Source organism: Macrosteles quadrilineatus, unplaced genomic scaffold, assembly GCF_028750875.1.
Source record: "Macrosteles quadrilineatus isolate MER2022 unplaced genomic scaffold, UCM_ALF_1.0 Scaffold_2__2_contigs__length_208266976, whole genome shotgun sequence".
NCBI classification, from domain to species: Eukaryota; Metazoa; Arthropoda; class Insecta; order Hemiptera; family Cicadellidae; genus Macrosteles; species Macrosteles quadrilineatus.
In genome coordinates, this window is record NW_026542595.1 from 136,213,791 (window position 1) to 136,238,867 (window position 25,077).

The following is a 25,077-nucleotide window of genomic DNA, read 5'->3' on the forward strand; positions in this document are numbered from 1 at the left end:
GTATGTACGGTTTGCCAATGTTTATGATCTCTGCTATATCTAAACAAATATGTATCCAAAAATACAATTTATGCAACCGATTTTATGTATTTCTAGTTTGGAATAGTACAGATTCTTTTATTATTGTGAAACAAAATCAAACTAAAGGACCCAACAACTTTAAGCACCGATTACATTTTATATTAAGAAGTGGAATATTTGAAGATTTCCTTCAAATGTTCAACACAACAAAACTCAATTAAAATCTTCAGCCTTTGATGTAAGTTGTATTTGCTGTCACATTTGCCCTTTCATGTTGATAAATGCGAAATGCAAATCTCTTTTCGAAGCCACTTCACAGCTTTACGTCCAAAAGCCAAATATGTTTATTTGCAGTGTTGTAGCTAAATCCCTTCATATTCGATATAAGTAAAGATGCATTAACTTTTTAGCAATTATTTTGTTTAATGGGTAGTTATTCCTTGTTAAAGAGAGGAGTTCAAACTATTGTGTTCGAAGTATCATTCATTGTTGAAAACCGGGTGTGTTCTATTTGTGCTTTCATACTATAAACATATTTATATTTTCTAATCGAATCTTCGATACAAATTTAAATTAATAACTTATACAAATGCAGGGAACAATTTTAAACATTTTAATTAATCTTTAGTAACATGCTATTGTAGGGAAATTGTTTTATATAATAATTGTTTTTTTATTAACAGTTAAATTGTTGTTTATTATGTGAAACAATTGGTCAACGTTTAATTTTACCTATTTTCAAATAAAAGGTGTTGCAGTGAATTGAATTGCTCCAAAAACATCTATTTTTAACATTTGCGTTATGTATTAATGAAGAAAATGTCATTGAAATAATGGTATTATTATGTGATAAAATTTGTTTTATTTCGGGCTTGGATATTGTAACAATCCTACTTCGAAGAGCTTAATCTCTTCTCATAACGTGTGGATATTAAACTGCCAGATAGAATGGAGAAAATTCTCAAATTCTATACCTTTATCTTACGAATTACCAATTTACGTTTCACGATGGAAACTAAAACGAAAGTAAAGTAGACAAATGTCAAAATCTCAATAACACTTGAAACCACTTTTTAAAATATCTTAAAAGTTTTTCTACGCTTAGCATTGTTTGGAAAGCTGGGTGAAAGTAGTGTTCTTGAAGTAATACGAGTTCATCCTTTGGCAATAAATTACATTAGTAAACAACGCAGGCAACTCTTTTTGAACGAGATTTATTTTCTTCGAATACATATTAAGTCATGTTTTAACTGCATAATACGATAACATAATTTAAACAGCAGCTCATCTTGTCTATTGACATGCCGTATTTTTAATCCTTTATAACTGGATTGAAAATGTATAAGTTTATTTCTTGGTTCATCCATATTTGACATTGGAAATATACGTAAAATGATAGACTTTCTACTGTATTTTGAAATGTTGAAGTGTTCTGTTATTACTTAACTAGTATATGAAAGCTTGGTTATTTTATTATGCAATACTTCAATCAACACTTAACAGCGGTATTGAATGATTTTAGTACTTAAATCCAGAAATAATTTCTCTGGTATAAATTAGATTTCATTGTTTGTTTACTTCCCCACTTGTAAAATATGATGTAAAAATTGCCTAGTCTGTCGTTAAAATCAGTTAAATATTACATTTGGATTCACATTTATACTCAACTTGTATATTATTTCTTGTGTGGATGTAGAAAAAAGATTATACCACAAAGCTAAAATCAGTTGGGTTGGTTTTTAAAAATTAATTTAATGAAGATTATCATAAGTAAGATAACCTAGTATTGAGCCTTTAAGGTTATAATCCGTTCAAGTACAAATCGCCTGGCATATGATATATTATACAGGGTATATAGTTGTAAAGAAAAAAAATACAAAACTGGGGTGGACTCATGGTCCAAGCACGTCAACCGAAGCTTATTGTGCATAAAGCTTATTGTGCTTTTAATCTTAGTTTTATATGATAAATAGTTAGAATACATGGTAAATCATGGATTTTTTAGCAGGTTTGGATCAATCAATTTGCTATGTTTTTTTGTGGCATTGCAATACCTATGGAAGTTTCAGTGTTATTTTAATATTCAGGTCAATCACATTCATTATAAGCCAAGTTAAATTAATCACCAACACTCTAGTGAGTCAAAAATTCCTTATAAAATATTGTAGTAGAAACTTTTTTAGAGCGTCTTAAGGTGAAAATACAAAATTTTTCTGTATACCTAGTTATAAAATTATAACAATCCTGTATTGGATCTCTTCAAATGGTACAAAAAAAAAAATTGTCTGGTATATTGCAAGAACGGTACATGCAAATATCTCATTTAACCTTTGTAGTGATCACCTAAATACTTACTGTTAATTGCTCTTTGCTCCATACAACTGAACTTTGTGTGCGAATCAAACAAAATGACATAAAACCGATTGAAATCTGTCCTTTGATGTGAAGTGAGTGTTTGACTGTCGCAAAGGTCATTTCATGTTTACAGTAAAATACGAATTTTCCCCAAAACGTTACTTCACAGCCTTCGTTTGGGTAAAATATTGTGTTTCTTTGCATTCTTTCTTGGATGAAAATAGTAAATAGTTTGAATGAAAACAAGTATTAAGATATTAAGTTACATTTAACGAGGTCTTCGTAAAAACAATGAGACAAGCATTAGACGTATAGAGACATATTTTGTTCAAATAATCCACTTGACGTGAAAAAGTATTGTAGTCATAATTTTAACATGTTTTTTTAAGATGTAGTCATAATGATTTGTACATAACAAGTAAAAAAAAACCCTTTAAGTAATGTTTAAAGCTCAAAGGTTGGTAGAACCTTTTCAGTAAATGTTGAGTAGTGAATGGTTCAAACATAATTACTTAGATTAACATACCTACATACATACCTACATCTAATTTTAGACTATACATACAGTTTACATAATATAAATATAATTTATTCTGAATCATTACGTTTCACATGTTTGGTGTGTAAGATATAAAATATGCATAAAAGTTCAGAGATTTCAACTATGCATAGTAGGCCATAACTACAAAAAATCCAAACTAATACTTGATGTATTTTATGTACTGTAATAATTGTAACTTACGGCTACGCAAATCTTTTACACTAATTGTAAAAAAAAGATGAAATAGCTTTATGGCAATAAATATCTAGCTTATATCACATGTTGTATTTACATTTAAAATAATAAGTCTGATTAATTCAATAATATTTACATAATCACATGGACATAAGGATATTGAAATACAGTATTGAGAAATTGAAGTCTAATTCTTATACTTTCACTTACTAGTTATGGTAATTATTATTTTATTACTTGCATAAAAAATAGTGAATATCATACATTATTGATACAATATTGATATTATTGAAATCTTTATATAAAATATAATAATATAATCATCAGTTATCCTCGAAACGAATGAAGAGAGCCTTGTTCAATATTATGCCCCGTGTAATGCCTAAGATAAGGTAATTTCTATTATTAAACGTAATGCAATTTCTAGGTATTCGTTTTGTCATAATATTAGTGACCTATTCTCACCCTGACATTAATCATTATCAAGTCAAATTGTGTTTGATCCCCTAAAAGAGGGTTCTCTAATGACACAGAAATTCCCTATCAGAAATACTGATGTATCCTTTAATGATTTTTGTCTAACCAATTTGGTAAAATATACTCCGGACCTCCAATGCATCACTGTTATAAGATATTTAAACATCAGTTATAAAAAATAGTGATTTTAATACGAGTCGAGATAGATATACCTTATTTCCTACAATTATACTGACTAATAAAAAAACATCTATAAACGCAAAAGTTTTTATAATTCATAAGAGATAGGTTTTATATATAGATATGTGTGTGTGTAACGAAAACGTATTATTGTCCTCAGGTGTTGAATGTGGAAACTGCGAAGGACATTATCCTGCCTCGAAGGACCTTGCGGAATGTGAGAGTTTATCACCAAGATGGAGTTAAGCGGGTTTGCAGCCCTTATTGTACTTACTGCCCTTTGCGCAGGTAGGTTGATATTACTTACCTTCTGTAAGTAGGCTGTAGCTTACAACTTTATCCTTTGTAATAATTACCTCTGTAATTGTGCCTGCATGGGTAATTCATCGGATATCCATATGTGTTTGCATAGTTAGTTAACAGTTGTGCAGAGATTTAAGAAAACTTTTTTGTCGTTTTGGATTTTTAAATATGTATTTTTACCTTGTTAAGTTCCTATGACTGGAAGTAGCAGCCAGAGAAAGAATGGAATTTGTAAGGAAGAAACAGTAGTAAATAAAACATAAAACATAAAACTAAACTATTAGACAACAAATGGAATGTACAATGCTTTTCTTTTCACAAATTGTGTTTTTTATTTATTTTTTATTTGGTTGGATAGCATTACAATCACAGTGAATTCTGATTAAATGCACTGATAGCATTACAAATAATGCGTTGTTCCTCTGATTTGTCGATGGAACAACCAGTTCCACTGTACAGGCGAATAATTGTTACACCGACAAAACTAGCAGCTCGTGTCATTGTTGATAGATATTAATTGAATGAGGGATACAAGCAATCTGAAAACCGGATTTGTCTGTCAAACTGATGTTTATGGTAGTGGAATATTGTGTTGTGATTGGAAAGATATCCGATTTTTCGACGTTCGTTAATATTTGATCATAACCGGTAATACACCAATATAATACAAGTAAGTTAAAAATCTGTCTAAATTGAACAGTTATAGAATTGCTTTTGTAATGTCACAAGTGGTGTTCTATCCTACAACGTAAGTGGTATTTTTCCGCTATTGATGTTTTAATTAATTACTGTATTACTAGAATTACAAGATAACAGGCACTGAAAGATGTAAATATGTAATCCAAGCTAATTAAAACTAGTGAAGCGAAAATAAATAATATGGTACTGTCAGTGATAACCGAAATCATACAAATATAAAAAATAATGCAACTAACAATAAATAACTGACCGAGACCTTAAGAAAAAAGATAAATTACAAGATAGACTATTCCTAGTAACAAATAGTGGACTTTAAAACAAGCAAAAAAAAAGTCATTAATACCAACAAAATATACGAAGGAAATTAAGACTTAAGTTTGATTGCAAATCAAAAGGAAGCTATTCAGTTGTGTAGTTTCTTTAATGTTATGTAGAATTGTGTCAACCATTCCGTTTGAACTAATTTTATTCAGTCCTGCCAAGAATGTCTGAAATTCAGAATATTGATAACATATTAAATGTTTCCTTTAATAGGAATTGTCCAGGTTTATACATCGATCTTTATCGATAGGTTTATATTTTCAAATAGGTTTTACCTATGTTTGATAGATACATGCATGTTCCTAGACCATTGACGGATTTAATTTTCATAATAATTTTTTTGTTCTCTAGACCGGTGGCATTTTCAGTTAGAGAAGAGAGAGTGTTAGCCAAATGCTTTTTGGGAATGTCGTCCAAACCCATAAGATTTGTATGATGTGCCTGAAATCGAACCCTTTCTTTCCGCACTGAAGTCTGAATCGCTAACCATTAGGCTAGCAACACACAGAAAATAGCATAGCATTTAATACAACATTCAAGTATATTTAAGTTCAATATCTATATTGGGCTCAAAACCTATTGCGATTTCTGAAACTTCTTGTAGTTGTTTACAAAAAAAACCTTGTTGCATTTTAATTTCTTTGGCAAGGATAATATATTTCCATATTATACATTCGCTATATTAGTTTTACGTTGGGAATGATGGGTAAATCTAGTTATAATAGATGAGGGGGTTGTGAGTGAGGGAGAGTATAGTAGAGATATAATCAGTAATCAGGGCGCTTCTGACAATCACTGACGTTTCCATCCCCTGTTATTGACAGCTTGTGGTGATGCCTCGTCAAATAATTGAAGCATAGGACCCCCATGTATATCTAGCTGTATGGCTTTTGAAATTACTATATTCGACAAAAACATAAACTTAAAAAGATCGTAAATAAAAAAACAACCTAATTTGAAGTCTTCATTTTCTTAGGGGTGTCATAAAATAAACTTACTATAAGTAAATGCAACTCAATTATTGGGAAATTAAACAAATCTGCTATTAGACCGGGTTAACTTGTGCAATTTATAAACAATATCATCACTGGTCCAAGAGCCAATGTAAAAATCGATATAAAATAACGTGGTAATCTGTAAGTTATCAAAACAATTTTATATATTTGTATAAATAAATAAAATTAATTATTAAAATATAACGATGTTACCATTAATCGTACAGTACTTTAGGGGTCAATATTTACTTCAATCAATGAAAATCAACTTTATCATAAAAATAAAAACATACCGGAAAATAAATGGAAAACTGCACTGATGTATGTCATAAATAAAAACTCATTTCACGTATTTTAATACAAATAAAACTGTTTCAAGGTGTTTTGAGTTCAGAATATGCCAGGCTGTTTAATCAAAACCACGCGTATATGATCCAGTGTTATTTATGCAGATCTTGTATAGTAGTTGGACCTCACGCTCCAGGGAATAATGCTGTATAATAGTAGGAATAATTCCCTATATCTCCGGAGGTGTATTGTTTTTGTATTCATACATTCACAATATAACAAATTGAACAATTTGAACTTATATAACATTTAGTTTATTGTAATTGCTAATTAAAGTGACATATTACTTCTAAATACAACTCATCTATAAAACTCTATACAAAACCTAAAGACAGGAAGTTAAGTTAACATCCTGATTATGATACTTTTAAATTTAATCAGTTGTCTTTATTATATATTCCATTTGATAATTTTATATTTATAATTACATATATGCTTTACAGTTACATAAAATCTTCTAAAATGTAATTTATATGCTTTAACATGGAACTAAATGTTAATACGATTATTTTCAAATTAAATAAAAGCCATTCGTAAAAAGGAGTCAAAATGAATTAATTTGAATCTCGCTTTTTGAAGATGGAAAGAGAAACTCACTGCCATCTACATTATGCAACTTTGAAGTGACAATTCGCACGTAGCTTGACTTTAAATTGTGTTACAAACTTTCAACTCCGCCTTTTACAGCCCTGCTATGTTCAGTTTTGGAACGCAGATTTGAATATGATTTATAACTCTATGCTTTATTCTTTTAAAGATATCTTAATGTTTAATAGTATACATTTTACAACGTGAATGGGCTTAGTCTTAATTCGTATGCAGGGTGTTAAAAAAAGGTGGGAACATAAATACGTAGTTCCTCTGGCTAAAATAAAAAAAAAAACATTATATAAACCTGTCGTATCTCGAAAATACTCGTTTTTAAGCACCTTTCTGAATAGATGTGTGAAAAAATCATTCTTAACTTCTTAACGATTTGAAATAAAGCATTGAATTTCTGCAAATATGATATTATTCCGGATTCATTTAAACAACAATCCACAAAATAGATATAGTCTATAACCTCGAAATAATGGTTAGTGTTAAAAAATACTTAAGGATATCTTACAAAATAGGGACAAACATATATGATAAATGTAGTCCACAAATGTATTAAGCATTTTAAACGAGCAAAAAAAAAAAAAAAAGGTTACAGCAGACATTATGGCCACATTAAGAATAATCGAATTTAAAAAAAGATCATTCATCAACATAAAATTAAAGTAAAAACTGCACAGTCCGGAAACCAAAAGTATCTTTACAAATATGTTTTTCATTATCAGATTCTATATCCAGAATCTTTTATGCGTATATTCTAATAACACGTGATAGGGAATTAATTTAGAATATGTTAGAATGTGTACTAAATATCCACCTACAAACATAAAATAATAGTAAATATTTTTTTATGCATAAAAAGACGGAAAAGGAGTATCTATTGAGCATCCTGCCGTCACTCTCTCTGGACGATGCTTTGTCAAGTTCAATGCCACTGTCGTCTGACCACAGTGTAGTGTTGAGTGTCTAATGTGTAGCTGTAAACTAGAGTTTACCTCAGTGACGTCACAAGATGTATGTCGTATATTACAAGTAATTACATCCTGATGTCACTGTCTCTGGACGATGCTTTGTCAAGTTCAATGTCACTGTCCTCTGACCACAGTGTAGTGTTGAGTGTCTAATATGTAGTTGTAGACTTAGAGTTTTACCACAGTGACGTCACAAGATGGATGTCGTCTGTTACAAGTAATTACATCCTGCCGTCACTCTCTCTGGACGATGCTTTGTCAAGTTCAATGCCACTGTCGTCTGACCACAGTGTAGTGTTGAGTGTCTAATGTGTAGCTGTAAACTAGAGTTTACCTCAGTGACGTCACAAGATGGATGTCGTATATTACAAGTAATTACATCCTGATGTCACTGTCTCTGGACGATGCTTTGTCAAGTTCAATGTCACTGTCCTCTGACCTCAGTGTTGTGTTGAGTGTCTAATGTGCAGTTGTAGGCTAGAGTTTAACCACAGTGACTTCACAAGATGGATGCCATTTATTACAAGTAATTACATCCTGCTGTCACTGTCTTTGGATGATGCTTTGTCAAGTTCAATGTCACTGTCCTCTGACCTCAGTGTAGTGTTGAGTGTCTAATGTGTAGTTGTAGACTAGAGTTTTACCACAGTGATGTCACAAGATGGATGTCGTCTATTACAAGTAATTACATCCTGCTGTCACTGTCTCTGGACGATACTTTGTCAAGATAATTGCCACTGTCCTCTGACTTCAGTGTGGTGTTAAGTGTCTAATAATGTGCAGTTGTAGACTAGAGTTTTACCAAAGTTAAGCCAGAAGATGAATGTCGTTTATTACAAGTAATTACAACCTACTGTCACTGTCTCTGGCCGATACTTTGTCAAGTTCAATGTCACTGTCCTCTGACCTTAGTGTAGTGATAAGTGTCCAATGTGAAAATTCATTAGTATAATCAATCATAGATGCGCTACAGATTTAATAACTTGTAACTGTAAATGCAGAATTAATTTTTAGCGACATGTATTCTCTATTGACTTTACAACTGGGCATGATTTAGTTACTATTTCAACAATACATTGTATCTAAAATATTTATTGCTTAACAATTTTATGCTTAACCAGTAACGAATTAAAAACAAAAAAGTTCAACATATCTAAAATGAAGGACAATGTTTTAACTATAAAAATAATAAATAAATAATAAAAGAGAAATTTAAAACATAAAACGTATAAAAATATAAAAATATATTTTTGTACTTGAAGTTCCTTTTTTAAAAACAAAAATGGCAGAAAACCGCTCCATGTGGGGACAAGGCAGATTCAAATTTCATGACGAAAGCAGGGGTCATGGTATTACCCAATTAATTCTTGGTTAATTTTGTATAGTACATTTTATTACAAATATCGACTATGCGGTGTGCTAGTCAGTTATAATTGAAACAATTAAAAATTAACTCTTGAATTTCACAGAATCATTCACTGTTGCGATGTGTCTTTGGAAAAATATGCTCAACTCTAACAATATGGAGCTAACACGTTTAGTTTCTGAAAACATGTTTATTCTATTGGTGGCTATGTATTTATAAAAATAACAATACCGTTAGCTTAGTTTTTGCCCCACAATTAAAATAATCTACCTATTTACAGGCTATGGAATATTTAAAATGCAGTACACTTATTCTGAAATTCAGTTTATTATTAGTGCAAACGACATAAACCAATACTCGATTCGTTGGGTTTGCGGTTGTATTTGAATGTCCTATTTCAAATCGGTCTATTAATCAGCTTCTCGCAAACCAAAATGCTATCACCGATGTTGATGGACATTAATTAAAAGAGGGACGCAACAGATCCTCTGATGGGATTGGTCCGTGACACACCACTATGGTCATTTATGGTTTATGGTTGTGTGATTGTTACAAACACAATACACGTCATTCACATCACCCTGTTTCTGGATTCCCTACAGCAACGCTGCCTTATTAGTTAACGTGAAGTTTTCATCAGCACAAAACAACTAGAATGCATATTTGTACTCTACGTGATTTAGATTTTACTCTTTTGCATATTAATACTTATTAAAAATAATATGTTTACGAGTTATTTTTTCATTTAGACATCAATATCGGATTTTTTGGGACCTAGTAATTATAAATGTGCAATTAACTTTACTTATTAAGTAACTTCCCTCATAGCATTAAAGCAATGTAGGACAACCAACACAGGGCCTTAAATTAATCTAAAGAAAAAAAATTTAAATCTGGTCAATATTTTAATCATAACCTCTTTGGTATGTACTCCAGGCAGTATAATAAGTAGGTTTGTTGAATGGAGTGAAGTCATGTGAACAGTACCTTACGTGCCCAATTGGGTCTAAGCGAGGGTCATTTATTAAAACCCCAATGAAAACTTGTGCTATTTTAGATCCATAAAAAGGTTTTTGAATTATCTAAGAATATATCCTGCTACCATCTGAATGTTTTAAAATATGCCAACTAAATGTCCAATTATGAACCCTTTAAAATGTAAGCATGCTGTTTTACAACATTATTCCTGAAACAATTAATTGCTGATGATGCGGTAGTAATAAATTTGTAGTGATCTAATTTTTAGGGCTGCCAAAACAATCAGCCTGAATCAGTGTAGATGCTGCTGGTATTGACACCAGCCAACTCCTCATCACCACCCACTTCCTTTAATTTATTATTAATTTATTTTTAATTTATTTTTATTAATTCTACTGTAATCATATTAGTAGACGTTTGTATCGTACAGGGTGAATAAAAGGTCAACACCCCCCTCTAATATTTTTCTAAGTGATATACAGAGATATCCTTTTGGTGTTCGTGCAATCTTAGCAGAAAGTTTCATTTTGTGATATTGATATTTTTGAGTGTCCCCAAAAAAGGAGGATTTTTAGGGTCAACTCAAAAATATTAAATGCAAACTCCCTTCAAGTGACACTTCATTTTAAAGTGTTTACAAAAACCTAAGGAATGGAGAAAACCAGAGCTCTTCTCTATCTAAAATGGCAGCCCGTCAAATTTTATGGAAAATCAATGGTAATTTTGGTTCGTAATGGTAATATTGGCCACCATTTCGGAAAGAGAAGAGATATTGAACTCTGGTTTTCACCATTCAAGTTTTTGTGAACACTTAAAAATGAGGTGTCACTTGAAGGGGGTTTACATTGATGTTGTTTGAGTTGCCCAAAAAATCCCACTCAAAATTTTTCAAAATCATAAAATGGAACTTCCTGGCAAGGTTGTCTGACCACCCAAAGGAGAACTCTGTAATATTTAATTAGGAACAAATTTGAGGTAGGGAAATTCCTTTTTATTACACAAGAAAATATATGTAACAGTAACGTCATTAAAATTTTGACAGGCTACCATTTTGGATAGAAAAGAGATAGCGAACTCTGGTTTTCACCATTCTTTAAGTTTTTGTACACACTTAAAAATGAGGTGTCACTTGATGGGGGTTTACGTTTAATATTTTTGAGTTGACCCCAAAATCCTCTCTTTTTAGTTGACACTCAAAAATTTCATAATCTTAAAATGAAACTGTCTGCTAAGATTGCATGAGAATCAAAAGGATATCTCTGTATATTTACTTAAAAAATATTAGAGGGGGGTCTTGACTTTTTATTCACCCTGTATGATACACACGTCTACTAACACGATTACAGTAAAATTAATTTTAAAATTAATAAATATGGGCTGTAAGATAAGAAACCCAATAGAATTAAATGCGCTATAAATGAGGTTATGGATGAATGTAATTGTTTGCAATACATAATATCCACTTTTCAGATTAACTCGTTACATAGTAACAAATCTTATCCAAACCATATCAAAATGAATATTTCGAATACTACCACCTAACATGATACTCAGTTAGTACTGTGTTATTTTCAAAGCTCTGACTCATCAAAGCCTGCCAAGGCGTTTCGTGTTAAGTGAGAGAGTAATTTGACTCATGAGTCAAAAGGATTAGTAAATTGGGCAATATACATCAATTAACTCCTCGCTATAGAAGCGGCGCCGCCATAAGACACCTACACTTTCCTTCGTGACACGTCATCAGTGAAACATCCACTCTTCTATGTTTGTTTGATGCTTGAATGAAGCTTGTTTTATCAAGTAGTTAATTAAATATAGTTTGTGATTCTTCATTAAGTGTTCGTTATAGGCATTTTAATGATTGTTTATTTATCACTATGTTTGAACAGTGGCGTTATTGAAACACTTGGCTTAAGTGAGTCTCTGGCTCAGACGTAGCGTATGTTACTTCAGGATCTTGTCGTGGGTTCGATTTTGGGTATATGCCACTAATAAGTACAGTTCACCCTTGTACTAGTTCCGGCACGTCACAGTTCAACCACATCAGACACGTCGCAGTAAAAAACAATATTTCTTATATAATTTTATTTTATGCTATGTACACTCACCCGGCGCAGTTCCGAGTCAGGTCCGTTAGTCACCTTATCGGTGTCCGTCAGCGACTTTCACATTTCTTCCCATCAATATTTTGTGATTGTTCAGAGTCCTGACGGTTGTATTATGTATTTGTTTGACATTAAAATATAGTTTTTTTTGTTATTTAAATAGTTATTGTGTTTACATTTCAAGGACTGTTGATAACTATTACAAGATAGGCGATTAAAAATGTTAAGAATATTGTGTTTAAGCAACGAAATTCTTGACTGTAACATCACTTGAACTGACGGAAGACTGACTGAAACCAACTAGTTGACTGAGGATGCAAGAATGGCGGATGCAACTGAGACTGAACTGTGACGGAAATGTGACTGGACTTGTGTGTGAAACTACCTTACTCGCTACATTTCTGGAATCGTTCCTCGCACAGGCCCCAGGCATATGTGGATGGTTAAAAGCTAGAAAAAGAGGCCGCCAACCTTTTAAAAATATTTGAACTATACATTAAGCAGATATGCTTTCGGTAACTACTAGCATTGCTTTTCATTAGCTGAAAAAAACACCGTCAACTAGTTTTATTTTGATTGGTATAGTACAGTTTCATATGATGTTATCATATCAAGGTTTTTTTATCATATGTAAGGTTTTTTCTACTGTTTTAATATTTTATTTATTTTTTAGATGTTGTCAACAACTTCTACAACAACTATATGTTCTTTATGATTTTCGAGCCATAAGACATTGATTATTTTTCACAACACCCTTGTATATTTGATTTAAAACATATTTTTATCCGAAAAAAAGATAATACAACTAACTTTAATCCTTATCGAAGTAAGTATTTAAAGAAATGTCCTATCCCATTGAATGTATTAAAAAAATGTATTTAATAAAAATTGTTATATTGTTGATTATTTTTTGTTTAATCAAATCATAATATAACTATTGAAGTATTAATATGGCAAATAAAGTAATTATCCCATGATACCACTTTTAGTAAATAATGTAATCTGTTTTAGTTAAATTTGTCAAACCGCTGAATTGTTTTTTCCAAGACCACAAAAAATTTACCATGAAACTATTTCATGTTTAAAAACTAGTTACTAACAAACACTCATTGGGAATTATATGCGTAAGCATTCCATACTTTGTAAAGTTAAAAACTTAAAATTCCTTCAATAAAAGCCCTTACTAAATTAGGTATTTCGTAATAGATGTATTCTACTTAAATTAAGTAGTCTTAGATGCAAGTAGAGCGAAATTTAGGTAGACAGCACTAGTTAACTTTTCACTTCGACGGTCTACTATTGTGACCTACAAACATGAAAGTACATTAACTCAACCTTAACTTAGTTCACTGAAATATTTCTTGCTGCATCCCTCAGTGCTTAGTGAATGTAACTATTTGATTCACATCCAAACTTTACTTTCTTGGCTAAAGTATATAGTTTTTTCGTGAATACAATGTCCGTGACGTGATATATATTTAAATACGTTTTACACTATATTATATTTATAGGTTTTAAAAACAATACGGTAGAAGATAATTTATTTTTAAGGCAAGCCTGTTAAGTACAATTGTATAGTGATCTAACTACTAACCATGAAAATATATATTCAAACGTTGCACCTTTCCATTTCTTACAAACGGAAAAAAATAAAAGAAATGTCTTATAACACTTAAAACATATATTTACGCTTATACTGTTACTCACAAGACGGTAAATATACAAAAAAAAGATGGTAAGTGGTAATCGATTTCAATTGGAGTGTCAAATCGAAATCAATCACCACTTACCAACTTTTTTGCATATTTACCGTATTGTAACAGTATAAGCGTAAATAAACATTGAAGTGTTGTAAGACGTTTCTTTTATTTACATTCCGTAAATTTAAATAACACGTACAATGCTGATCAAGAAGTTATTTCTTACAAACTAATATGACTTTTAAATGGGAACACGACATAAAGTTGAAGTTAATCTATTAAACATAATCAAGAAACTTTTATATTAGTATTGCCGAATGTAAGATGAAGGTATCTTTTCAATCTGTTGTATTTCAAGAGGTAAAAAAAATTAAACTACCCTTTTAATAATATTCGTAAAATATTGAAAAATGGAAACAAACAGTCTAGTATTCCTTTTCTCTTATGTTATTTTAGAAAATCTCTCTTTAGGACTTTTAAATCACAGTGGGAGGACAACATAGAAACTGGTAGAAGGCAAAAGTAATTCCGTTTAAGTATGTTATCTTATTTTGCTAAATTTCAGTCAATTCAGTGGCTTTCGAGATTTTAAATTACAGCCCTTCTTTTTAGTCATACAACACATGTATTGCAATCTTTCATAACTAGTCCCATACTTAGATTATGAATACAAATTCTAAGTTGTATTATTTTATGACTACACTTTACTTATTATGTCGTCATAATACTCTTTTATACAGTATACTCTGTGCTATTTTATTTCTATACACTCCAATAGAAAAACTACAAAATGCATTTGAAATTGTGTTGCTGCAGAAACAAATATTTATATTTCAAAGTGAACACCAATAATCCATTAGCCTGTCACAGGTTTTATCACCCTAATCAAAGCAAGTAAAGTTACTTAGATCTTCTTTACTACTAGCCACTAAAACCAGACCTTAAATAAATAATAAGATAAAGTTAGTTACTTCTCTCACGGGGTTTCAACTCACAAACTACTCTTTGGCAATATATATCCCTCCAGTAGACTATAACAATAGAATATTATTTTCACTTTTATCTTGAGTGCAAAGTTCTTTCCATAGTTGTTTGTTTCTTAAATTAACACCATAAAGAATTTTTTTGTTAGAAAGTGTGTTGGAAAATGAAAAGTTATTTAAAATGAAATAAAGACCAATTTAATTTATAAATACATACCCCGGAATAGGCATATGCCTATGTTAATTTCTTCACTAGTTTTAATAAAATGTCATCGCATTTTATTAACAATTTAGAATATAGATTGCCAAAAGCAGATATCAAGTATTGCAATAAATGAAAGTTGAACAGATAGTTACAAAGTGTCCTGCGTAGCAGGTATTTTATTGTTCGCTATGTATATATTATTATTATTAAAATACGGCTTACATTTTAAATTATCCAACAATTCCCATAGAAGCATCTGCATAGCATTAAGTAATCCTATATAAAATGTTTAAACTTAAAAAAAAATATCTTGAGTTAAAGGCAGATTCTTTAATACAAAATTAAATCAGGAAAAAGGTAATTACATAAGCAAACACTTGATAATGCCAATTAATTTGAATAACAAACTAGCTCTCGAATAATGTTTGCCTTATCATGATTGTTACAGACTTAATTAGATCTAAATGAATTGATTTTGTTTTTCTAGTTTAATCATTTAAAAATGCTACTATTAAAACATTCTAATTTTTTTATCCATTAAAACAGTTTTAAATAACAACTTATCATTTTTTATTTAAACGACTAGTACTCAATTCATAGTGTGTAAGTTTATTTTAAATTTGATTTCATTTAAGTGTATATAGTAAACAATTTTTAAATTGAATTTTACCGATAAAATAATATACAGAAAGTAAATAAAATAAACGTCTTATAACACTTAAAACATATATTTACGCTTATACTGTTACTCACAAGACGGTAAATATACAAAAAAGATGGTAAGTGGTAATCGATTTCAATTAGACACTCCAATCATCATCAGACCCAATAGGCGAATGACATAAATAATCTAAAAATAAAAATTAATAATCTAAACTTTTTTTGTTTTGACTGTTTTTTTTAAGTAAAGAAACAAGCTATTACATAATTAAACTCCCAATTTAGCTTTACTAGTAACAATAGTTTTAAAATAATAAGAAAACTCAGAAAATGTTTAAATACTAAGGGAGTTTATTGAAATACAGCTCTTGAGAAGTAAAAATATAACTACCAATTTTTTCATTTGATTTTTTTTAGTAAAGAAATATTTTATTTATATCAATACAGCTGATTTAGGCCTAATGTTTACCAAAATATTAACCTGGATTGTTACGTTCATCACGTTTATTTTAAAAGTGATCACATTACGAATTTTTAATTTGGTGTCAGTATTATGTCATATGTCAATAATTATTTACCTACCCAATGAAATTAATTGTAAGTTTTGAGCAAAAGTTTCATTTGAAGATGCACAAAACTATTACAAGAAAAAGAACTGTAAGGGAATATCCTTTGTTAGTAAGTTGAAGCAAGTTCGTTGCTGCTCTGACATATATAAAACACGTCAGAGGTGGTAGTTACGTGCTTGCAATGCAAATGCAAACTGGTTACTTCGCATTTACTTATTATACAAACGAATCTTTGACAGTGTAACCTAGTTTGTGGCTTACATTAACATAGAATAATACGGAATCGATGTTATTGTAAACAACTCAATCCAAATTTCTTAGTAAATTAATAAAAAAAAAAAAAATTTTGGGATTTATAAAAACTTAACTATTGAAACAATACCCTAAAATTGTGTTTATAAATTGTTTTAATCAGTCAAATAAACGAAAGTAAGAGACAAGAGAACCCAAACGTTATGTAATTTGTGCTAATTATATACCAGGACTACATTCCAAATGATATACGAAACGTGAACGTATACCAGTTGGTTGCAGCAATAGCCTTAAAATAAAAAGGTATCTGGATTTATTCTAAAAGATGTCCATTCAGAACCAATATGCCATTCGTAACTATCAATAAAGCTGTCAACCAAAAGGCCAACGTCCAGTACAGTTGTCTTAGGAAAAATTACATTCTAATAGTTTGGCTATGAACACGATATTAATATATATATAGTTGTTATTTTTATATACTCACCACTATTTTTTATATTATTTTCAGTAACTGGTGGACTACGTCAGGTAGAGCTCAGAGTACCGGCAGCTGTTACAACAGGCAGCACAGCCACATTGCTGTGTAACTATGACCTCGAGAACGACCCCTTGTATGTCGTCAAGTGGTACAAGGGTAGAAAGGAGTTTTTCAGGTTCATGCCTAAGGAGAAGCCAAAGACAAGCGTGTTTCCTCTTGACGGCGTCAACATTGATGTAAGTTGTGTAGTTTTACTTTTCATATGAGTAGGGGGAAGCGAGCTGAGTAGAGTATGAGCTCATAGCTTTAGTTCCCTGAGGTACTGGGTTCGAATCCCGCCAATCACTAATGGACTTTATTTAACTGATAATGCCGCGACTCCCTCTAAACCTAGCCTAAAAGTAATGCTTAAAGAAATTACGGGCCAGAACCCAGTGGAATAAAAAAAATTATAGGAGAAGTTGTAAAAACCTAAAGATTATTTGAAAAAAGTTAAAACAAAGAGTTTTGAAACAAAAAATTTGAGACTTCATACAGTTATTTTGCAGCTTATTTACACATTTTTATCAACGGTTAGAGCGTAAAAATATATGGAGTCCTATTTACGTGGATATAATGAATGATGTGTGATGTAATTAAACAACTTATTTTGGTATCAAGTGCTGAACTTTGAGGAAAAAATCCCGAACTGGTTGTCTATTTTTGTCATATATCATATTTATGTCTTATTTCGGTAACATTACACAATGCACAAATGTCTTGAAAGGAATTAGGGATATCATTGGCTATTTTCACAGTAAGGCATGTGAATATTATTTATTGTTAAACCTGGGTATTATATAAAAAAAAAAAAATAATATGCCGGTTGAATACTAGTCAGGCGACATTTTCCCCAACTGTCACGCTCCTTTGCATGACTGTTCTACCACTACCTGTTACTGAGTTTGTTAAGCTACATAAAACTCAATAAAATGTGTTACAATCTGCAGCAGAGCATGTCAGACGCCAAGAAGGTCGTGTTGAGAGAAGTGACCAAAGAGTTGACCGGCAAGTATCGGTGTGAGGTCTCGACGGACTTCCCTGACTTTCACACACAAGTAGTGTCAGCACACATGAACGTCGTTGGTGAGCTTATAATTCTACATTTATAATATTCTAACTTAAGTAATATATGCCCAGTTATAGGTCATCAACATCTTAACTCAGTGCTTGATTTACTGAAACACGACGAGGCTGTTAAAGACTTGATAACCTCTATGTTTGTTTTGAATGCACGTTAAATAATATTAGTACAGTAACTATTTATTAGACAGAACTTAAAAGGGGTATGCATAAAAATACTGTTTCTATTATTAAAAACAAGGTAAATATGTTCAAAATAAATGGAAACATCTTTACATGATCCAGTTTGCATCTACGTTGATTCTGCTGAGATATGGCAGTAAATAAGCTTCTTTGATAAAAGGGGATTATCTTTTAGAGATCTTTTATAAGTGATAAAAAAACCTTGTAACTGTAATGCCTTGTGGTTAAATGGGCATTATGAAAGTGTTGAAATAATGTGTTGAACTGTACAATCAACATTAAGGGTTATTCTCAATAGAGAATACTTGATGTCGTACTTCGTTATTGTTAATTAAGAAAGGGGGAGGCACAAATTGAGCCGATCTTGTATATTCTGTAGTTTTTATGTTTCCAAGTACAATTAAGATTGTTAGGCTGTAATATGCTCACGTAAGTAGTAATTGGCAAAAGATGACAGTGATTTCTACGAAGCAAAAAAAAAAAAAAATTCAAGTCTAGTACTTTTACAAATATTACATTTTATTTAGATACTGAATATTGCATACATCTTAAATTGCTAACAGTAATATTATTTTTTTTTCAACATTATTTTTCTAGATATAATCATAAAATATAATACAATTACTAAGTAATATGATTAAATTCCCTTGAAACCATTTAATTTGTTGCTAGAATTAAATGTAAGAATTTTAAAACCGAATACTGCATATATTTACACATTTAATACAAACATTACACATGTAAAAACCTTAGTAGTGACATTATTTTAATACCAGATGAATACAAGTTTATGCAAACGTACTTTTTATGCTAACGTAAATGCTTTGTGAGAAAGTAGTGTGTGTGACCACCGTTATTAAAAGCAATAATTTCCGCTTACAAAGCGCTAAACCAGCATATCTCACTGCCCGGGCCAGCTCCCCAGGGCTAGCTATAAGTTTCAAGAAAATTACCCCAGCGGTTGAAAATAATAGAAACTAATTACATTTGTGTTTTTTATAAAAAAATAAAATAGATATCCAACCATAATTCTGTTGGTTTTTAAGTATTTATAGTATGAGAGGAATATACATTATATACACGTTGTGTTAATCATCAAATGACAAATTGTAAGCAATTTAGATGTTTCTATTAGTACAGTCATAATGTTCTAAGCAATCATGTAAAATAGTAACCCTGCACTCGTTTACATTGAGTAATAATACTTTTTAGTGTAATGATGTTCCATAAATTGGTATGACACAAGAATCCCAAATGATCAACCTATTTTTTAACATAGTAGCAGTTAAGTGATGGCCGTATCAATATACTGATCCTGGATATTTTATAAACGTAGTTTTTTCCCTAAATACTTAGTTTTTGTAAGAACATATATCTTAGCAGTTAACTTGCAACCGTATTCGCAACTTTATGGGTTTTATTTTATATGATCTAATGTTTTGCCGTTTATAAATCCTCTGAAATACTCTATACATACAGGTCCACATATTAAATTTTATTAAATATGATTATTTGATTTTATTCGACACGATAACATTGTAAATTCAAGCAAACGTTGATGTTTAAGATGCAATTGAGTTATTTGCATAAACAACACGAATCACACAGAGAAACAAAAAACAGGAACAAATATTTGATTAAAATTGCTGGTGAAGTATAAAAAAATTTGTTTTAAACAAATATAGAGTTTACGTTTTAATCAGTATTAAAATTAAATATTTGTGTGCGTAGAAACTCTTTGTTTGAAAAGTTAAATGCCAGAAGACAATAAGAATCCCCCAGGCGCATATAAATTCCCTTTCAGACTTAATAACTTTTTGTTTCCAGTTTTAAACACGACCCCACATCTTTTCTCTTGGGATGACATTAATCCTACTCTTCAACTTAAAAACATTGTATCTGTTGTATAATGCGAATTGTATTGTCTTTGTTGGTTAAATAAGTTAAGGTTTGCTTTAGCGATTTACATCCAACAAATATCCGTAAGTAAGTTTAACTTTACTTTAGATATTTATATGTACTGAAAATAAATAATTAACCAGGCTGCAAAAAATCAACATGTCTTTTTGTGTATGGGAAACGTATATTTCATTGACGGTAGTATGTGCTATTTCTGAATGCAAGACCTTAAATAATGCAATTGCTTTGAAAACAAAAATATTAAAATAACACGTACGCTAAAAACTCTGTAAGAAGAAGAATGCATTATGTCTTTTCCATTTATTACCATACATTCACATTTCACTTTAGTGTTTAATCCATTATGGTTTTTGGCGTCAACATGTAACTTTCTGACAGACCTTTTATCCTCACTGTGAACAGACACATTCTTTGGCTTATCAAGTTTGTTGAACTGTGAAACTTTCTTTTAAGATAAATATGTCTAAGAATATCACAATCTCCCAACGCATTATTTTAAGCTTCACTTTTGAATTTACTAAGTTAGAGGAGAATATGAGGTGAACCAGAATAAAGAAGTGTTTAAAAAAAGTTGGATATAGGCTATCCAGGTTGGTCAATCCTTTTGCTCTCAAGGGTCCCACGACGAAGTTGACATTAAAACCAAGGATTCACATCAAATAGGCATCTGAAGCCTTCGTTTGAGGTCTCTTTAATGCGTTTGTGTGCATGTAAATCTTATCAGTATATTCCGAGTATCAATGCTAAATAATAATACGAAACGTTTCTTACGAAATTAACGGTGACTAATTTGTATGTTGACTTGTTAGTTTTCATTTTTGTTTGTTTCCAGATCCATTAAAGAAGGAACCAGTTCTGATGATGGAGAAGAGCAGTTATTCTGTTGGAGACACTTTGAGGGGTAACTGCACCACTCCCCCCTCCAACCCCACTGCTAACATCACTTGGCTGATCAACGGACAGAAGGTAAGTTACTATTGTAAACCTAGGACAAGATAACAGGTTCTAGCTTAAAGATTGTTTGTGTAAACTCTTTAGTAAAACAATATCAATAACAGAGCTAAGCATTTATGTTTGATGGCGATCCAAAAAGGTTTAAAACCTCAGATTTAAATTTAAGATTTACTGATCAATGTTTCCTAGACAACTTATTTCCTTAAAATACATATAAGTCCCGATACCAAAGCACGTTTTAATTGGTGAATTGGTGGGCCAGTTGGTCAGTTAGTAGCGCGACGAACTTTGGGTCCAAGGCAGCGATGTCCTGTACCTGTGTAGGAGTGGTTAATGTGTTCGCCTAGCAATTCAAAGGAAGCTGGTTAGATCCTGAGAAAAGTCAGTGTCTTTTTGACCGAGCTCTGCCCGGTCAATGGTTCCATGACAGATTTGTTACCTTAGCCTATGTAACAAACAAAATGTTAAAAGAAGCACCCAACCCCCTTAAAAATATTTGCTATTAATCACACCAAATAAAATACTGGAAAGGATATTTGGTTAATCAACTTAATACAAATTATTTTGTATGTTGCTTCCTAACAAATGATTATATCCTTATCACGACTACTGAAGTATAATTTCTCCATTAGTAGCATTGTGGTTACACAAACCTGGTATTTTATATTCACGTTACAACACACAGTTGATACTTCCCAAGAACTAAGTGTTTGAGGTCTAGCCTACGGTAATGTGAAAAATGATCCCCGGCTAGAGGCTAGCGTCCTAGGACAAAAAAACTATAAAAATAAATAAAAACTTTTTTCCGCAGGTGAACGCGTCATTCATAGTGCAGAGTGTGGTGGAAGGTCAAGACCCTGTGACCATCGCAGGGCTTAACCTAGGGGTCAACACGTTCCTGGGGGGCAAGCTGACCATCGTCTGTGTGGCAGACTTGTTCGGGGTGTACAGCAGTCGGGCAGAGGTCACCTTAGATGAGGAACGCCCTAGACTGGCCTCCGTACTGGGAAACCACCATCAGGCTCAAGGTCAGAGTGCTGCAAATTAACTTTTCCTACAGTTACCTAACAATGTACATGTTCTCTCACTGATTTGAGAAAGCAAAGTGGCCAATTCGCTCATCAGTGAGACAATGTTAACATTGTCTCACTCTAATTACTTTGTCTCACTCCAGATTTGCAACGTGAAGGCACGAAATAGTGAGCGCGTAACCTGCAGGTAACGTGTTATGCGCGCGAAATACGTTGGCAGCACTGGCTGTAAATCAGCTGGTCAGCTGTTGTACTGTTGTATTTGTCACTTCACATTAAATGTTATATTAAAAGTTCACTTTTGTGTAAAAATAGGTTATGTTTCTTCACAAATTTATTTGTTTTATGGTAACTGTAGGAAAAGTATAATGTGCAACTCGAAATCAAAGTACAATTGCCTCACTCGAGAAACCATTCCTCACTCGCCTACGGCTCGTGAGTAAGGATTTCTCTCGAGTGAGTCAATTGCTCACTTTTCTCACTAGTTGCACAAATAACTATTGTATATAGAAAGTTGAAATCAGCTGATAGCTCTATTACGTTCAGTAATTTTAAAACCAATAACATGTTTTAAGTCACTTAATTTTTTCGTTTACCTTATTGTTAAATGTATTACTTTGATTAATATTGAATTTGAAATGCCTACATTACTTGCTTAGTTATTGTACACTATTTTGTAAAATGTGTTTATTGTAACGGACATAAAGTAACACATGAAATGTCCGTCATAACATACAAAATAATTAATATTTTAGTACACATGAGGTGTTTAAATTTCAATACAGTAATCAATCTTTGTCTATAGGTGTCAATATATCCAACTTGAATGAGCTATGCTCTAATTTGACATAAAATAGCTACGTCACACCGAGTGTGGCATATAAGGTTGCATCGTTGATATCCTCAGTAATTCCGTCCAGCCATTCAATTATGATCGACGTGTGACTGAGGAATTTTAAAGTGTAATCGTGTTTACTGTCACTACAAAAAAACCACAATTAATTATTTACACTTCACTGTCCACGTTTCGTAACAAATATATGATTTTCATTTCGATTCATTTACCAAATAGGGTCATTGGTTGTAACGTAAAACTAAATCAACCACTAGTGTTTCAAAGTAATATTTTAACAATGTCATCCTATCAATGTAGCTAATTATGTATTTATAATAATAAAAATAAATTATTTTATCCTGATTACTTATCTTTGCAGGAGGTGCCAGCTGTTCACTAGCCTGCGCCCTTCTCTCCTCTACAGTAGTCATCTTGCTGTCGTTTTTCAGATAGCAGTAAATAGTCTACTTCACTTTGAATTTGTATTTGTACATGAAATAATTTATTATTTTAAAAACAGGGTAGTATGAAATTTAGTAGTTTAACTTAAATTTAGTAGTCGACAAACCACTGTAATAATGTCACCCTAACGCAAACCAACTGTGTGTATATTATAATAAATAATGAAATAATTTGATAAGTTAAATAAAATGTATGTAAAATAAATTGTTAATATAGCATAATTTCTTATATAAACATGTGTATATTAATTAATCATATGCAGTCGTGATTCCTGGTGCTTTTGTAAACAAACTAACTTATCACGTTGCTGGGTTTGTGATAGTAATCGCAAAACAGTTTTGAAATGTTGAAATGTTTGATGGATTTATTTTTGTATATGTAGTTTAAATATTTTGTAAAAGTAATATTTTCTTCCATATTACTTTTTTCTGTACAAATATGTTTCCCTATTTTAAACGTAAGCTTATATATTTTTGTAAGTGGTTAAGTAAACTCAATATATATTAGTTAATATTTTAAATTATGGATTCTTTATATCAATTTAAAATATATATACATAAATAATTATAGATTTATTTAGTGTAGTATGTTTACTTTTTTCGTGTACGTTTTCTGTTTACTAAGCATTATTAAAAATGTGTTTGTTGGTTATACATTTTATAATAAGTTTAAAGATTGAAAAACTAGATGAATAAATATCATCAACGCTTGTATTAATTTTCATCGTGACTCATGAACTCTTATACGTTAAAACTTACTGTTTCTTAGATTAATTACACCTGTATGTTTGAAGAGAAAAAATACTAAATTAAAACAAAACTGTTAACACTGTTAGCACCATAATACTCATAATCATGTTATCTTAATTTAATTTGTGAATCCATTGTACAGTTTGTGTTGTTTCATACGTTTACAATAAGCTGACCGGAAAAGATACATCAATGTATAGTCTTATAATACAACACATAATATGTAAATATATGATAACGTAGATCCCTGGTGTGAAAACCGACCTATCCTGTTAGTAAAGAGGTCTTTCATGTTACTGTTACCTTATATTTACCTTTGTAACTGTACTACGTTACCGACATTAATCGTAAGTGTTATAAGATATTATGTTAATGTTAGTTATGTTGATAAATAAAGATCTTTTATAGGATGTGAGAATTAATTTGAGGTTTTCCGCTCCAACCGATCAGCTTAATATTATAATAATATATAGGATTTTGAATTTCTAAATGGTTTATAGGCCTATACACCACCGAAAAAAA

General features: G+C 31.2%; 1 protein-coding gene across 1 annotated transcript in view; it reads left to right on the forward strand.

Moving 5' to 3' along the window:
* The window catches only part of LOC128986256 (uncharacterized), a 37,338-nt gene extending 12,375 nt beyond the window's left edge, over positions 1-24,963 (forward strand). Inside the window, exons 2-7 of the mRNA XM_054406519.1 lie at positions 3,930-4,057; positions 17,330-17,535; positions 18,289-18,424; positions 21,357-21,490; positions 22,290-22,506; positions 23,724-24,963. Of these exons, the coding sequence (XP_054262494.1) occupies positions 4,006-4,057; positions 17,330-17,535; positions 18,289-18,424; positions 21,357-21,490; positions 22,290-22,506; positions 23,724-23,797 (819 nt within the window). The 5' untranslated portion in view covers positions 3,930-4,005 and the 3' untranslated portion in view covers positions 23,798-24,963. The remainder of the gene's footprint in view (positions 1-3,929; positions 4,058-17,329; positions 17,536-18,288; positions 18,425-21,356; positions 21,491-22,289; positions 22,507-23,723) is intronic.
* Positions 24,964-25,077: the final 114 nt, after the last annotated feature.